The sequence below is a fragment of the Podarcis liolepis genome (assembly GCF_965112155.1).
Source record: "Podarcis liolepis genome assembly, chromosome: 12".
In the NCBI taxonomy this organism is placed as follows: domain Eukaryota; kingdom Metazoa; phylum Chordata; class Lepidosauria; order Squamata; family Lacertidae; genus Podarcis; species Podarcis liolepis.
Window position 1 is genome coordinate 25,614,778 of NC_139563.1, and position 17,248 is coordinate 25,632,025.

Below are 17,248 nucleotides of genomic sequence, written 5' to 3' on the forward strand. Positions count from 1 at the left end.
ACTCTGGCCAAGTCTTCTGCTTTGGCCTGCACAAGAGTTCACAGAACACCATGAATACATTTTTATCTTTCTGCTTGTGGTTCTTTGGATCCAAGACAGTGGCTGCCTACCTGCAAGCTCCTTCCTCTCTCACAGTTAGCCCGAGTTGCTGTGATGGAAACCTGGCAAAGAGGTGGGAAAGCATAAAGATGAACGTTGGGTAGAAAAAGTAGTTCTGAATGTGAAGACAATTTGGGGCCAGGGGGGAAAGGGAGCAGGAGGAAAGAACGGAGCCTTTCAACAAAAGGTAGAGGAGTTAGGGTGCAAGGGAAATGGAGAAAATAAATTTGAGGTGCCAAAATTGTTTGAGATATTGTGTAGTCACCAAATGCTGCGGGTGTAAAATCCGGGATTTTGGTGGGATTTTGGTGAGAGGAGGTACAGAAGGATAAGGAGGGCTCAATTTAGAGTAAAGCCATTAGAATAAACCTTGGTTCTTATCTGTAAACTAATAGTAACTCCCCTTGCATACTATGTGTGCTCTAAGCCCATTGTTATGGCAATGTCGAGTTCATTTGACAGCTGTTAACAAAAGCTTTGCAGGGGGGAGAAAATCCCTTTAAGGTCGTGGTGCCTGTCACAGTCTAATAAAAAAAAGGCACACATTATTTTTTTAAAAAAAATGTAATCTCAAGGACTGGTAACATACACACACATACAGCTGTCAAACTGTCAAAATCCTCTCTTTGAACTCTGAAGAGACTAGGAAGGCAAGGGCAGATTTAAGGTCTATCTATGTGTAACACGCAAATACCACTTCAAACATATGTTTAGAAACCCTCCAATAGGAAAGGGGGCAGGGGAGGGAGCAGGAACGATTTGAAGTGGAGAAGTGGGCATATATGCATTTTAATAATAAGATTGTGTGTGTGTGTGTGTGTGTGTGTGTGTGTGTGTGTGTGTATTAATGTAACATGCAAGATGCTGTACTCTAAATCTCCTTTTCTTTTGTTGCATGCATGTTCACTGAGTATGTGGGTCTGCCCTTACTTGTCCTACATGAGTCTTAGGCCCTTAAACAGCCTTCTGTGTCTTCCTTTCAGTGTCCTTTCATCACCAGACCATCCTCCCAATACCCCAGGGTTGTGGTCATTTTTGTAGGGTTGTGATTCTGCTTCTAAAATACTCATACAGTGGTGCCCCGCAAGACGAATGCCTCGCAAGACGGAAAACCCGCTAGACGAAAGGGTTTTCCGTTTTTGAGCTGCTTCGCAAGACGATTTTCCCTATGGGCTTGCTTTGCAAGACGAAAACGTCTTGCAAGTGTTCCGATTTTTTTTCGCTCCCCCCCCCTTTTTCTAAGCCGCTAATAGCCTTTTAGCCGCTAATCCGCTAAGCCTTTAATAGCCGATAAACCACTAAGGGACGTGGGTGGCGCTGTGGGTAAAACCTCAGCTCCTAGGACTTGCCGATCGCATGGTCGGCAGTTCGAATCCCCGCGGCGGGGTGCGCTCCCATCGTTCGGTCCCAGCGCCTGCCAACCTAGCAGTTCGAAAGCACCCCCGGGTGCAAGTAGATAAATAGGGACTGCTTACCAGCGGGAAGGTAAATGGCGTTCCGTGTGCTGCGCTGGCTCGCCAGATGCAGCTTGTCACGCTGGCCACGTGACCTGGAAGTGTCTGCGGACAGCGCTGGCTCCCGGCCTATAGAGTGAGATGAGCGCACAACCCTAGAGTCTGGCAAGACTGGCCCGTACGAGCAGGGGTACCTTTACCTAAACCACTAATAGCGCTAAGCCGCTAATAGGGTTGCTTCGCAAGACGAAAAAACCGCTAGACGAAGAGACTCACGGAACGGATTAATTTCGTCTCGCGAGGCACCACTGTATTCAAAGCTCCACAAGGTTTGGCTGGCCTTTGTGGCACACCCAACATGATTGTTCTTCTAAAATATAGGTCAGGGACGATGCCCTCTACTCTCCGAGCCCTTGCTAAGAGACCAGGCCACTCACCTGTGCCACCAACCTTCAGGTCAGAGATGGGTGAGACATGGGAAGGACTTGCTGTGTAATCCGAGGGCCTCTGCTCACATCTTCCAGCCTGAGGCCAGAGAGGATAGGCAGAGGCTTGCTTTGACTCTGTGCTTGCCATTCGTTGAGACTCTGGCCGAGCACAGAGCCAGCAAACCCCAGGCATCATCTGAAGGGGAGAGATGCAGAAAGTGCACCAGGGGAGCAGGAAAGCCATGAGCTCATGGTGCTTGTTGGAGACTCACCTTGGCAAGTGTGGCTACTGAAATTGTACAGCCCTGCAAATTGTTGTTGTTTTCCTAAATTCAGAAGTTCCCTCCTTGTGGTTAGCCAAAAGTAAGATTTTTCACGTGAGTTTTTGGCTTTCTGATCAGAATTCACAGGAAAACTTACAATCACATTATTTATCAAAGCATTAATTTGCTCAAGATTCAGGTAGGTAGCTGTGTTGGTCTGACGCAGTTGAAATATATAAAAAAATTAAAAATTGTCCAGTAAAACCTTAGAGACCAACTAAGTTTGTTCTTGGTATAAGCTTTCGTGTGCATGCACGCTTCTCCAGATACACTGAAACCCTTATATGAGGGTCTCGAGACTTCTGTTTCAGTGTATCTGGAGAAGTGTGCATGCACACGAAAGCTTATACCAAGAACAAACAGTTGGTCTCTAAGGTGCTACTGGACAATTTTTTTATATATTTCGATTAATTCGCTCAGTTATTCTCTTGTCACACAGAAACGTAGGTTTGTACAATGGATTGTAAGTTCTGAAACAAAGGATAGTAGCTGGCCAACTTCCAAAATGTTACAGTTCCATAGGCGCCGACTCCATGGGGCCTGAGGGGGCCCGAGCCCCCTCAAAAATTCGTTTGGGGGGCTCCGCCCCCCCAATAATTTAAGAAAATTATTAGGCACCTTGCCAAAAACCGCGCAGGGGACTCCAGCGCGTGCCTCCCAAAGTGACCGGGAGCTCCTGAGAAGGGGCGGGCAGGTCGGTCAGTCAGAGGAAGACCCCCAGCGGCGGGACTTTAGAAAGGAATGGAGCCGCGGGGCCGAGGAACGGCGTATTCGTCGCTGGCGAGGGACCAGGGTGAGGGGAGAATGGAGGGGACGGGAGTTCCCGCCGCCGGAGCGGGGCTTTTTTTCTGGGTTCGGCTAAGGTGACGTTGGTAGGAGGGGGTGGCCGCCTCCCGGCGCGAAGCCTGGGGAGGGCAGGCCGGTTCTTGCATGCAAAAGCACCACTGCCATCCTGCCACCAGTATGGACCCCGGTATGGGCCCCCCCAATATTTTTTATAAGTCGGCGCCCCTGTACAGTTCCTACCATTGACAGACCTCCTGTCTCACCTGCTGCCGATTTTGGACTTACTACATGCATCATACAAATGCATCTTAAACAACAGTGAAATTCTAAAGTGTTTTAAAAAAAAATGTTATACTGAAAGGCCAACATGCTCATGGCAATAATAGGCATTACAGCACAATCCTAAAACATGATTACTCAGATGTAAGTCCCATTTAGTTGATAAGCAGGCAAAGGATTTCAGCTTTAAAATGCCATTGAAGAAACTGAAGACTTGTTTTCTCCTCACTTGGGAAACAGTTTAATAATGAACTATGTGTGCATGTGTGTGATTGATCTTATCTATAAAAGGGAGAGGCACTCAGTTTTCTAATTCATTTTCAGGCTGCTTTAATGCTAGTTTAAAATCTCTTCCATTATATTCCATTACTGTGTTTTGTAAAGGTTTAAATAATATATGAAGAGGCACAGATGCTCGGGAAGGTTATTTGTTTTGTTTTTTGAGATCTTAACAAAGTAAAATGAAAGGAACTCTGTGTGCTTCAGATACAGATCTTTTTGCTTGTTGGAAAGTAACTTACTTGGAATCTGAAAATTCAGATAAGTAACCTGTTGACTGCAATGTAAATGTATGCTTGAAATTCATTTTTATATAAACATGTGAAAAGCACACACTTGTGCTGCTTTTTTTGTATAACTTCACATTTTGTGGGATGCACAAATAAATTATTATGTATGATTGAAAATGCCAGCTAATTTCACCACTTTTGTTCTTTGATGGATAGTTGAGCCAAGATTGATCATAGGCCCCATACACACTGTCGGGGAACTGCCATCGGAGCCAGAGGGAGAGGGAGGGCTCCAGAGGGGTTCCGGAGAGCGTCCCAGGAGGGAGAGAAGCAGCGCATCTTCTGGGGAAGGAAATCAGCGTAGCACCAGTGGAGAAGGGGGGCAGATGGGGGAATCGGCGAGGAGGCTCCATGACTCCTTGCCGGGGACCAGCGGGGAGAGCACAGGTCCTCCGCTGCCCACACCCTCCCTGCGCAGAAGGCTTCCGCGCAGGGAGACTAGGCGGAGACTAGGCGTTAAAGAGCTTCTTTGCTGGAAGAAGTTCAAGAAACGCCCACTGACGGATTCTGCCAGCGATTGAGACAGCCACGGGCGAGTGGCTGTCCAGACAGAAAGGGTTCACTCAGGCAACCCAGCCAGGTGTGGCGACGATTTACGCACGAGCAACCTCTAGAACCATTACACACACTATACATTTAAAGCACATTTTAAAGAGTCATGGCTTCCCCCAAATAATTCTGGGAGTTATAGTTTACTAAGGGTGCTGGAGGGTCATAGAGCTGCATTTCCCCCTGTGAAGGATTGATTGTTAAGCCACTCTGGGAATTGTAGCTCTTTGGAGGCTATTGGGGGTTTCCTAACAACTCTCAGCATCCTTACCAACTACAGCTCCCAAAAGATGACCCCTAGTCTCCTCTCCCTGAGTGCTCTCTCACATGCAGAAGTTACAGATGGGCAAAGGGTGTCGGTGATGACAAATAATACTTGGCTTATGCACCAAGCCAGAATATGTGGACTGCTGCATAGTGATTGCTGTGCTTTTTTCTTCTTTTTATTACTGTTTTAGCATTGTTCACTCAACAACTGACTTTTTGATGTTAGATAAATAGCAATAATCATATAATCTCAAGAACTAACTTCAGTTGGTTCTTTGTGCACTAGCTTAATGGCCCAACAAATGGGGGTACCTTTTTCACCATCAGTGAAGTAATTTGAGATGATTGAGCACTCGTTATTAACGAGCAAATGGATTTATGGATCGGACTGTAAATGCTGACGTTCTCTTTTTAAGCATGTAGGTTGGGAATATGAGTGTAACTGGAGCACAGTTTCGGCAGTCATTCAGAATTTTATAACTTTGCACATTTGTGGATATGAAGCTGATTTAATTTAACTTGGGAGAGGTTTCCCCTTTTTGTTTCTACAAAAATGTAGCAAATAAATTGCCTGTTCTGTGCTGTTCATCCATACATATAATAGAGTTAAAGCTGTAGATTATTCATGCTGGACTGGGTGGAACCCTTGGGTGTGAATGAGACTATCCAACAAAGACCCATAAAGCAAAATTGTACTATTTGGTTTCCATTGGTGTCATAGTGTATTAGACTTGTTTTTCCTAATTGGGGTTAAAATGTATAGAATGGAAAGGGAAAAACTTGTGTATTAGAACTCTTGGAGAGACATCATGTGGATAATATCCAAGGGCTAAACATTCTAATATGGAGATACTCTCTGAAGGCTCCTAAAGAGAGTTGACAGTGATTGGATAAGATAATAGGGAGCAAAGATTAGGGAAGTTAACCACTCTTCTTCCCCTCCAATTTACTGTGGCTGCATAAACACCATACATTTAAAATACAGTTTTCCCTCCAAAATAATCCCTGAAACTATAGTTTAAGGGTGCTGGGACTGTAGTTCTGTGAGGGGTAGATTGCAGCTAGCACAGTTCTTTGGAGGAAGCCATATGCTTTAAATGTATGATGTGAACATTGCCTGTAACATATTTGTTCACTCATAATTCACATTTGCCAACACATAGTGCTCCTGTGATTTCTTACTCTTCCTTCCATTTCTCGTCACTTCCTAAACCTGGAGTTTTTAACAATGGAGGGAAGCACATAGCCATGTTCTTACGAACCTCTGTTAGGAGGACTAGATATATTTACAGAATTCATAAACGATCTGAAACAGTGAGGCAGCCAAATTGCTTAGGATGCCAAATCCAGGTACAAAATGGTGTGCCTCTGACAGACTGTAACCAGCCAAGGAGAAAAACTTGTGGTCTCCATAGAAAGCTTTCTGAAAAGTTCCGCTTAGAATTTACCGGAGGTGGTGGAAAACATTGTAAGGATGTTTGAAATCACAAAATTACATTCAGCAAGAAATTCTCTCTCAAAATGCTTGAACTTCCAGTCATCCCCGAAAACCTTGCTGAGTGGGTAGCAAACAAGTACGGCTCTGCTCTGCTTGCGGAGATTCTGTGGTACCCAGCTACCTGCTTGCTATCTGGTACTTTTGAATTTCTGACCCACACCCCCAGGCAAGAGGGGCACTGAGCTCAGCCAATAGGACACTAACTTTAAAGTTGGGGGACCATAAAGAGCATTGGAGTGGCAACAGGGTGGACCAATCCCTGTCAGTCCACCCCCTCACTGCTCTCCCTGCCACTCTCAGTGTGGGATGAGGAAATGGTAGACAGTTGGAGCCTCGGCTGCTGATACAACTGTTCATGTGTTACTGCTGCTTATTGCTATTGTGCCAGGGAATCTCTGGGGTCATAGAGACGAAGCTGGCCTGCAAAAGGGCACCAGACCTGCACCCTGTAGTCTGGACACCACAAAGTATAAGTATTGTTCTTAAAAGGGATGGTTATCTATCCCACTGGTGAATTTCCTCAACCTGTTGAGTTTGATGGGTAAAGGTTTATGGGCATGGTGCTTCCTCCTCCTGTTAAAATAGGATCTGCCTACACAACATTTTCATGTGTCCAGCTGAATGAGTATACAAGACCACAGTTGTTGCTCCAAACGTTTTCATAATTTGCATCAGTCTTTCAGCCTAAACTGCCTCACAGGGTTGTTGTTGGAAATAAATGAGGGGGGGGGACCATATACACTTCCTTGAGTTTCTTAGAGAGAGAAAAGTGTATAAAGGCAATAAATAAAGGAGTTGTTTATTTTGTGATAAGGAGCAACATTTCCTTATGAGGAAACATTTCCTTATGAGGCAGCTAATATATATTTCAATGCCTGTTAATATTAGTGGGGTAAAGGGGTAAAGGGACCCCTGACCATTAGGTCCAGTCGTTGCCGACTCTGGGGTTGCGGCGCTCATCTCGCTTTCTTGGCCGAGGGAGCCGGCATACAGCTTCCGGGTCATGTGGCCAGCATGACTAAGCCGCTTCTGGCAAACCAGAGCAGTGCACAGAAACACCGTTTACCTTCCTGCAGGAGCGGTGCCTATTTATCTACTTGCACTTTGACGTGCTTTTGAACTGCTAGGTTGGCAGGAGCAGGGACCGAGCAACGGGAGCTCACCCCGTCGTGGGGATTCAAACTGCCGACCTTCTGATCGGCAAGTCCTAGGCTCCGTGGTTTAACCCACGGCGCCACCCGTGTCCCCTATTAGTGGGGTAAGAACTGCTAGATTTCATTGACCCCGCTGGCCATTACATTTAAAGTCCATTGGTTTCTCCTGTCCACCCTGGTCCCTGCTCCAGCAAGGAAATTGTTACATTTTTTCTTAACTATGATCTGTTCCAAGATGCAAGATCAAAATAATTTGTTAGTGTGCACCTTTGATCTAAACATTATCTCTTCAGTTACCCTATCATTGTTGAGCATTGTGTAGTACGGAGTCTGGGTGGAAGTATTCATCTGAAGAATAATTCAGAATGATTTGGAGGCAAATGGGGGCCTGCCTGACATTGAAAACAGGATGGAGGAATAAATGATAGCTATTATAAATGACTGTAGGTTATGCTAGAGGAGTTTTATTATAGTAACAGCTAAATAGGTTTTCTGCACCCGTCCTGTAATTTAATGTCTCTATTAATTATCTGGAAAAGGGCTGTGCAGCAGTTTAATTAAGCATTTTCTATTGAACAAGGAGACATAAACATGGCAGAGTGCAAATATAAGCATTTATGTTAAGAAATGCTAGAGCGTTTGTAGGTAGGAAAGCAAGGGGAGCGAGATCTGAGATAACAAAAATAAACTGGATAAATCCAATTAAAGGGTTGGGGAGTAAAGGTATATGCTCCAGACCAGGGGTAGGCAACCTAAGGCCTGGGGGCTGGATCCAGCCCAATCGCCTTCTAAATCCGGCCCTCGGATGGTCCGGGAATCAGCGTGTTTTTACATGAGTAGAATGTGTGCTTTTATTTAAAATGCATCTTTGGGTTATTTGTGGGGCATAGGAATTTGTTCATGTCCGCCCAAAAAAATATAGTCCAGCCCACCACATGGTCTGAGGGACGGTGGACCGGCCCACGGCTGAAAAAGGTTGCTGCCCCTGCTCTAGACTGATTCTCTGCAAACTCTGTTGCATATAACTGAAAAGTATATTCCTGGCGTCATTGGAAGGTGTGCTTTACTTTACCTGCTTTCTCTGGGGCCGAGACAGAAAATTTGGCCAAGGAGAAACAGTGCTGGTAATGAAACGGCATCAGCTCAGAGTTGCGTGTTTTAAGAATTTGTGGAAAGGGAATCAGTTGGGTGAGTTAATTTTCCAAGATGCTTCTTCTGCTGAATGACTCTGAGGTTTCTTTTCCCATGTGCCTTTCCTTCATCTAAAAAGGCAGAAATTATCTTTGTGGTAGTACGCAGATGCTTTTGGGGCCAGCCATCACCTCTGCAAAATGGAGAAACTGCCATGGATACCACAACTATGCACACACAACCACCACCAACCCTCAATTTTTTCCTCACCCACCTGCCACTGCCAGCAAATAGGCTTGGGAAAAATGTGATCTTCCTGGAGAGTTCAGCTGGGGAGAGTCCCTTACTGCAGTCTCCAGGAAGATATCACACAGATCGACCATAACAGGTTTGGAGCCAATAGAAGGGGTGGCATTTGCAGTGGGGAGGGGGGTTTCCAACTAGGCAGGGAAGGGGTAACTTTCCCCTACCCAGCTATAAGCCCCCCACCCAAATATTCTCCTCTATTGTAATCAGGCTTCAAAGAAACATATTAGTGTAACCAATAGAAAGCGTCTTTGAGATGTAATTGCATCATGGGGTTGGCTTGGTGTTTGTGGTCGCAGCTGGGGAAAGGGGAGTTAATTCTTCCCTCCTGAGGTGTAAACCTCCCCCCCCCCCATGCCTCTATTAGGCTTGAAAAGTCTAATCCCAGTGGGGAGAACAAACCCTATAGGTACCACAGAAGGCCTCTGACTGGTTAGCTCAGGCCGTAGGACACAGGACTCTTAATTTCAGGGTTGTGGGTTGGAGCCCAACCTTGGGCAAAATATTCCTGCATTGTAGGGGGTTAGACTAGGTGACCGACGTGGTCCCTTCCAACTCTGCGATTCTATAACCCATGGACACTGTGTTATGGCCCCATGACATAAGTTCTGCAACCTTATGGGTTGCTTCTGAGTCACGTTAAAGCAAGAACGGGTATGTTTCAACAGTGATAAGGAAAGGGGCCGTAGCTGAGTGGCAGAGCACATGCTCTGCATGCAGAAGGCTGCACGTTCAATCCCTGCTGTCTCTACCTTAAAAGGTCAGGTGGCTGGGGATGGGAAAGACCTCCGTCTGAAGCCCTGAGGAACCACTTCCTGTCAGAGGAGACAGCAGTGAGCTAAATCAACACATAGTTTGACCTAGTACAAGGTAGCTTCCTAGGCTCCTAAAGTTTCCCAAATGTGGCTTTCTGTTTTTCACCCCTACAAGCATCAGATCTTTAACATTTTTCAATCGTCAGTGCTCCCTTCTCTCCAACTTGTGACCCAGCTTTGCTTCTGCTAGGTATTAAACATACACATGACTTTACTAGTGCTGGAAGTCATGTGCAGATTAATTATTAAATATTTTTTCTTAAGTAGGGAAAGGCTTAAAAAACACCCACTGTAGAGTGGGTTATTACAGGATACTGCTAGATTATCAATTTGAAAAACATATTAGAGTTTATTATCTGGTAATATGCATACAAATTAATGCCTCATTTCGGAAAATTTTGCAATCGATTTCTCATATCTTTTAATTGTTTTTCAAGAAACAGATTGTATTTCAAAGGGATCTCTTTCTAAAAATATGCTATAGGACAAGTTCAGGACATCCAGCCCGGTATTTTCTTATGAATTTTCAACATGCAATAACAGATATAAAATACGTGTTTATTTATTTCATAAAATTTATATACCACTTGATTGTAAAGCAAAACTTCAAAGCAGTTTGTTGAAAAAGATATTATGGTTCGGCATCTATAAGACCATTAATGTGGCTATAACTATTTGTTTCAAGTTATTTATGAGTGTGGTTTTAATCACACAACAGAAGGACATCCACAGACTATGCCACCTTCTGGTTTTAAAAATTAAAAGAGAATTCTGCTGGGCTTGCAGTAAATTAGATATTAGGAACCAGATAGTGTAGGATTTGGAAATTCCCCTCTTACAGATGGGCACCATATTACAGTATTTTTCCATCTTGGTGACAAAACAGTTTGGCAGCTAGTTGCCATTGGAGATAATGTAGGAGTTACTTAAGTCCCTTATAGAACAGTCACTTATTTTGGGTAGCAGCGCTTGAATTATTTTTTATTATTTTCATGTATTGCATAACCAATCCAGATTGTGCCCAACATGTTCCCAAAGCCCATACTGTGTTTACAGATAAAATGCCATGGAATATATGCCCATTCAGGTTGACATTTCCTTTTTCACTGCATTTTTCTTCATTGTGAAATTGGCCAGTTCAGATCAAGTGGTGTTCGCATTAAATTTATTTGCTGATGTGTGTATAAACGTGTCTATTTGGGCAGATGCAAAGAAAGAACTTTGTGACAATGTTTGTGTTGACTTCTGTTTAAAAAATGGCAAATAGATGCAACAGTGGGACAGATTGAACCTAAGTTTGGAAAACTTGAGAGATGAGGGCCTGAGAAAAATTATGGTCATCTTATTCTTAGGTGAAGTGTATCCTGTCAGGAAACTGACATCAGAGCAACAGGCGAAGGAGAGGCTCTCCGATTCTGCAGGGGAAGGTACAAGCACTAGGGGGAGACGCAGCTTGATGGAGGGGGAAGGAAATCAGCGTAACACCAAGGATCCCGGAGAGCAAATGGGAGAAGAGGTGGAAGGGCTCCGGGATTCTTCCTTGGAAGTCAGTGAGGAGAGCCCTGGTCCTCCACTGCCCACGCCCTCCTTGCGCAGGAGACTCCCGCGCAATGAGAGGCGGAGATGATTGGGAGTCAAACAACTCTTATGCTGGCAACGGTTTAAGAAACGCCCACAGATTCTGCGAGCGACTGAGGCAGCCACGCTGAGATGGGCTGTGCAGTCAGGACGGTTTAACCCAGGCAGCCAAGCTCCAAAAGGGGACAGTTTACACACGAGTAACTCCAAACCACTACATATCCTTTCAGAGCTATTGCTCAAGGGATTGTAGGGAGAAGAGTACAGTTGGACCAAGATGTAGTATCAGCCAACATTTAAGCCACAAATAGCCAATGTGGTACCCTCCAGATGTTAGATTAGATATTTATACCCCCTTTTATATTAAAATAACACTCAAAATGACTTGTTGGGACTGCAACGGAAATTTGGCCCAGTGAGCCATGGAAGTTGTAGTCTAATGGAAGGCACCGTGTTGAGTATCTCTGATTTAATCCATGATTATGCCACTGTTTCTCTGCCTCAGTAAAGAACTGCATTTGGAAATCGGGATTGATCCCACCTGGAAAGTCTTAAAGCAAACATCATGTTGAACATTTGTTATCCAAACACATTCTGTGCCGACAGTGAAAGCTAATGGCTCCATCCTCCCTAGATCAGCACTTGTCTGGCAGCCAGGAAACCTAGCTGCTTGCCAAGTGACTATTTCAAGTTGTTGCTTTGGGACATTTCATGGAAGAGCCTTTCTTTTTAGCAAACGTGTTTTAAACAGCGGAAAAATCTCCGTTTGCCAAAACAGATGGAGCAGCGAGGATTCGTGTCTAATCAAATGTAGGTTTTCCCTGAACTCTTTGAAACGTCACATTGACAATGCAGAAAGGATTGTAGGTTTTGGATTGTGGCCTGTTTTGGATTTACCTCTTCCCAAATGATAACCCACGCCGTGGTTTCGTTGTTCTTTATATGAGAGAACAAATTTAGCAATAGGAAAGGGCAGCTATATTTGCGCGACTGTATTTCACCCAAACCCAGTGATTTTGGTGTGCCGTCTAAGTTGTAAAAACAAGTAGGGTATAATTTCCTAAGGAGCTGAAGGAGAAGGAATGTAAATGGTAGGAAGTATGTGTAGTTTGTGAAGCCGCTAAATGCTATGTGACTTCTGGGGTTGTTTCCTTTATTGCCGACCTACAATATTGCTTGCTATTTGTAGCCCACATATTGTTGGTTTGATTTCGTTACTTTAAAAGTGCTCTATGGCTTTAGAAGCACCTTGCAGGTGCACAGTCTTCCTCCGCAGTGCTGTAGCTTAGGTTGACACACTGGGCAGCTGACTGGTCAAATATTGTCACATGACTGCTTAATATTTAACTATGGCCAAATATCATTCTAAAAGTTCCAAGGATGCCACTGTGAAGATGGCAGCTTGCATTTATCTTGATTTCATTATTATTACATTCCTATCCCGCCTTCCTTTCAAGAGAGTACAGGGTGGCTACTGTGTTTTTCGCTCCATAAGACACACTTTTTCCCTCCTAAAAAGTAAGGGGAAAGGTTTGTGCGTCTTATGGAGCGAATGCAGGCGGGAGGCTCTGCTCAGAGCTCCCTTTAAAGAGCCGTGTGGAGCGTATGTGCGGTTCTTGGGAGCTTTTCCCTGAGGAGAGAGAAGGGCAGCCCATCAGTCCCTTCTCCCTCCTTGGGAAAAGCCCCCAAGAGCCGCACGCACGCTCCACTCGGCTCGTGAAAGGGAGCGCTGAGCAGAGCCTGGGATGCACACAGGTTCTGCTCAGCGCTCCCTGCAAAGATTTTTTTTTTTCTTGCATTCCCCCTCTAAAAACTAGGTGCATCTTATGGAGCGAAAAATACGGTAAATGGTTCTTCCCCCATCCCCTGTTAATCCTCACAATACCCCTGTGAGGCAGGTTTGGCTGAATACTTTTGACCGGCCCAAGGTCACCTAGTGAACTTCATGGCTGAGTAAGGATTTGGATCTTGGTACCCTAGATTCTAGTCCAGCGCCTTAACCATTACGCCATACTGGATCACATTACGGTTCCTATCTTCTTCCAAACAGGGAAGTTTTGTTTTCTTTGCTTGTTCGTTCTTTCAGTATAAATTGTGTAATTCTAGAATCGGTGCTTCTGAACAGTCTTTTGTAGCTGTAATGTTCACCTGGCCCTTTTATTACTTCACTATTGTTTCTTGCATGCCACATTATTCCTTGCTACACTGGTTCTTCTGAATTAATAGTCAAGTCAAAGGAAAATGAATGCTAACGGTGCATGCCCTAGCTATCTAGCTTTAGATCACAGAGCTTCAGTTTCTTACAAGGTGTTTCATATTCTGGAAAAGAGCTCATTTTGTTGCTTACTTTACAACTTGTAGAAGTACGACTCACAAATCGGTTTCTCCTTAATATACAGAGCTTTTCACATTTGACAGGAATTTCTGAAGCATTTTGAGTGTGTGAGCTGGAAACTTCAATGTATTAATCTCGGAATCAAAGAATTGTAGGGCTGTAAGGGACCCAAAGGGAAATCTACTCCATCCCCTTGCAATATCCCAGACTAGGGCAAAGGGTAGCCAATATGGTTGGACTACCATTCCCATTAGCCCCAGCCACCATGGCCAGTGGTCAAGAATGATGGGAATTGTAGTCCAACAACATCTGAAGGGCACCATGATGGCTGACTGGGTTTCAGAATTTTTAAACAATGCGGTGCAAAGAATTTGGCATGCCTCATTGGTTTACATAATGGTTTACAGTCAAGGCTCAGGATTTCCAAAGAAAGTTGCTGTCTTTTGCAATCAAGCGGTATATAAATTTGGTTAAATGAAACAAATCTTTAAGCACACCAGAGCTGATAGAAATGTAGTGATGGGTCTGTAAAATGAACTGGTTATTTGGTGCAGCTGTAGCACAAATATGAATATGATGGAAGGCAAGTTGTGTGTTCATACCATAAATTGGTAGAGATTTACCCCCTTTCATATAGAACACAGTGATATGGATGGTTTTGGGGTTTTTAATCATATGCGGTTGCTATGGTGACATTATTGAAGAATGGCACATGTGTGGGAGGCCGAAAAAATCTGGACAGCAAGTACTTGTTCTCAGAGTGAATTTTGGATTGTAACTGTTGTAAATAATAACACAGTGTATTTTAGCAAGGATGGGGTTGTGTAATGCATTCTTAAAGATCGGGAACGTCAATTCTTAATTAACCTATTAGCACCTAATGATATCCATGGAATGGCACTAGCTTCTAGAACAGGATCAGATTGGCTCTTCAGAAACTTCTTCAAAATGGCAGCTTTTTGTGTATTTATAAGTAAGATATGCAGAACTGAGTTACTGTGGTTGTAAATCAGAAGTACATAGGCAAAACCTCTACAGCAGGGGTATCAAACCTGTGGCCCTCCAGATGGTGTTAGACTCCAGCTCCCATCAGCCCAATGGTCCACTTCTGGGGAGGCCACAACTTAGAAAAACACCTGCTCCACAGGCACACTGGAGTTGGATGTGGGATTTTTTCCCCCTTCATGGCACGAGGTCAAAGTGCTGTTGAAACTCTTTCCTCCCATCAGTTCTGCTTTGATAAAGCAGATGGGGAGAAGGTGGCACAAAAACTTTACAAATAAAAAATAGGGTGTGGAATTTCTCTATGGCCTCCAAGCTGTTCAACACCCCTCCTTTTTTTCTTCCTTGTTTTACTTCCACCACAGAGACAGACAGACAGAGAAGGAGGGAGGGAGGGGGGGATTACTGTATTAAAATGCAGTTTTGGAATTGAATGGGAAAGCTTTCAGGAGGGGAAGCTGTCACCACCCCAGAAAACCCCCTAAGGTTCAATCATTTTTGTAGGATTTGGATTCCAACCTACATTTTGTTAACATCTTTATAGCAGTGGTGGGTAGCCAAGGTGCGAAGGGCTGGAGCCGGCAGAAGGCTAAGAGCCAACATTAGACCACCCCCTTTTCTCTCTCTCTCTCTCTGCCAAGCCTTGCCAGTCTCTTTCCCCTTTTGTCTTTCTCCCCTTCTCATTGCCATCCCAACAAAACCCTCCACTCCCTTTTGGAATTAGACTTGATGGTGTCAATGGGAGCAAGGGTACCTTGAGAAGGTGCTCAAGTGAAGATCGTATGGAGTTTAAAGGTTAATCCCAGCATTTGGAATGGGTACTCCCATTCCTTCAATACCTCATATATACCTTCTTCTTCTTTTGCACCTGTTTCGTGCAACTGTGGAATGCGAAGCTTTCCCAAAGGTTAACTGCTACATTGTTGTTGTTCTTTGCAGATGTGACTCTGAAGGTCCACGTAAGTGATGCCAGCACACATCAGCCAGTCACCGAAGCCTTTATTGAGATTTTTACCAACCAGATCCCCATTGCCTCTGGAACCTCAGGAGCAGATGGCACTGCCTTCATCAAGTTTCAGTATAAGCTGGGCAGTCAGCTGATCGTTACTGCGACTAAACATGCTTACGTGCCAAACTCTGCACCATGGAAACCAATAAGATTGCCTGGTAAGAGATCTTTATTTTTGTTCTGAGGTAAGATTTTATTTCTAAAGGGGGGGGTACAAAACTGTGGTGTTTTTTTAAGAAAAAAACAAAACAAAACAAAAACCTGAATGCTGAAGATCGTATTTATCATTTATTTATTCATTCATCATTTATATCCCATCCTTTCTTTCAAAGGAGCCCATGGTGACAAACACATAAATTTTATATATATATATATATATATATATATATATATATATATATATATATATATTCAAGTATTCTAAAAGCACTTAAAATCAGTTATCTCAGGGCTGTCAGGAAAAGGGGGGCCTTTCAGCCATCAAATAAATGCCTGGGCAATGCCTGTTTTTAAACTGAAAGTCAGTGAGACAGGTGCACCTCTCTCAAATGGCAAACTGCCACTGAAAATGCCCAGTCTTGGGTCAGTGCAAATCCAGCAGCCCCTGGTAGCAGCAGCACCAACGAGGCCTCACCTGCCAGTTTTAGGGCCCAGGGTAGTTGATATGAATATAATAATAACCTAATGGTTTTCACAAGAGAAGAATATGGATGCCCAGTAAGAACAGTGCCTCTCCCCATACTCCCCTGGTTAGGCCTTTAGTTTGACCGTGCTTTCCTTAGCTTGGCTTCAGCGCCAGTGTTTTGCCTTGGATCATAATGAAGCTGAACATGTGAAGCCAGAATGAGGAATCTCTGATTCTCCAGAGGTTGTTGGACTCCAACTCCCATCAGCCCCAGTCATCATGGACAACGATCAAGAGTGATGGGAGCTGTAGTCCAGCAATATCTGGAAGGCCCCATCTTGCCTACCCCGGCCCTAGCAAATGGATGGGGCCAGACTATGGTAACTGGCAGTGGGGCAGAGAATTATTTCTGACCAGAGGGGAGAATCACTTCAGCTGATCTTTCTTTGGCCTCTGGATGAGGATGTTCTCGCCCGTTTTTCTCATCAATATTTCCTCCATTTTGGAGTTAAATATCTCTGATATTGGCTGACCTGGCATGCTTGAAAAGAGCAGTCATGCATTAAATAGAGCAGAGGTTCTCAAACTGATAGGTAGCTGTGAGATATAGAACAAAGGAAGCTGTTTTATAATGAGTCAGACCATTGGTCCAACTCACTCAGTGCAGTCTACACTGACTGGCAGTACCTCTCCTGGGTTTGGGGCAGGAGGCTTTTCCAGCCCTACCTAGAGATGCCAGTGATTGTATCTGGGACTCTCTGCATGCAAGGCTTCTGAGATATGCCTTTCCTACAGGTGAGACATAGGGGCATGTATGAGGCACAGTTGCACCCTTTTCTAGTCAGTGAGTGAACAAGTGCCCTGCTGCTTGCATGGGGTCTGAGTGCAGCCACTGTTGCTGTATTTGAAAAACGATGAACTAAAGAATATTGTTTTTCTTTTTTCACGTCTAATCAAAATTTTGGCAGGGGGAGTGGGAGGGACTCAAGGGTGCCATTAGTGTGCAGGGTAGATTATTCCTTTTATTTCAGTCCATATTTC

The 17,248-nt window shown here is 44.3% G+C and overlaps 1 protein-coding gene across 2 annotated transcripts in view; it reads left to right on the forward strand.

Annotated features, from left to right (window-relative positions):
* The window catches only part of FAM171A1 (family with sequence similarity 171 member A1), a 73,726-nt gene that overhangs the window by 19,780 nt on the left and 36,698 nt on the right, over window positions 1–17,248 (forward strand). For both annotated transcript variants that reach the window (XM_083467404.1, XM_083467405.1), the window contains one exon: window positions 15,513–15,740. In XM_083467404.1, coding sequence (XP_083323530.1) covers window positions 15,513–15,740 — 228 coding nt within the window. The remainder of the gene's footprint in view (window positions 1–15,512; window positions 15,741–17,248) is intronic.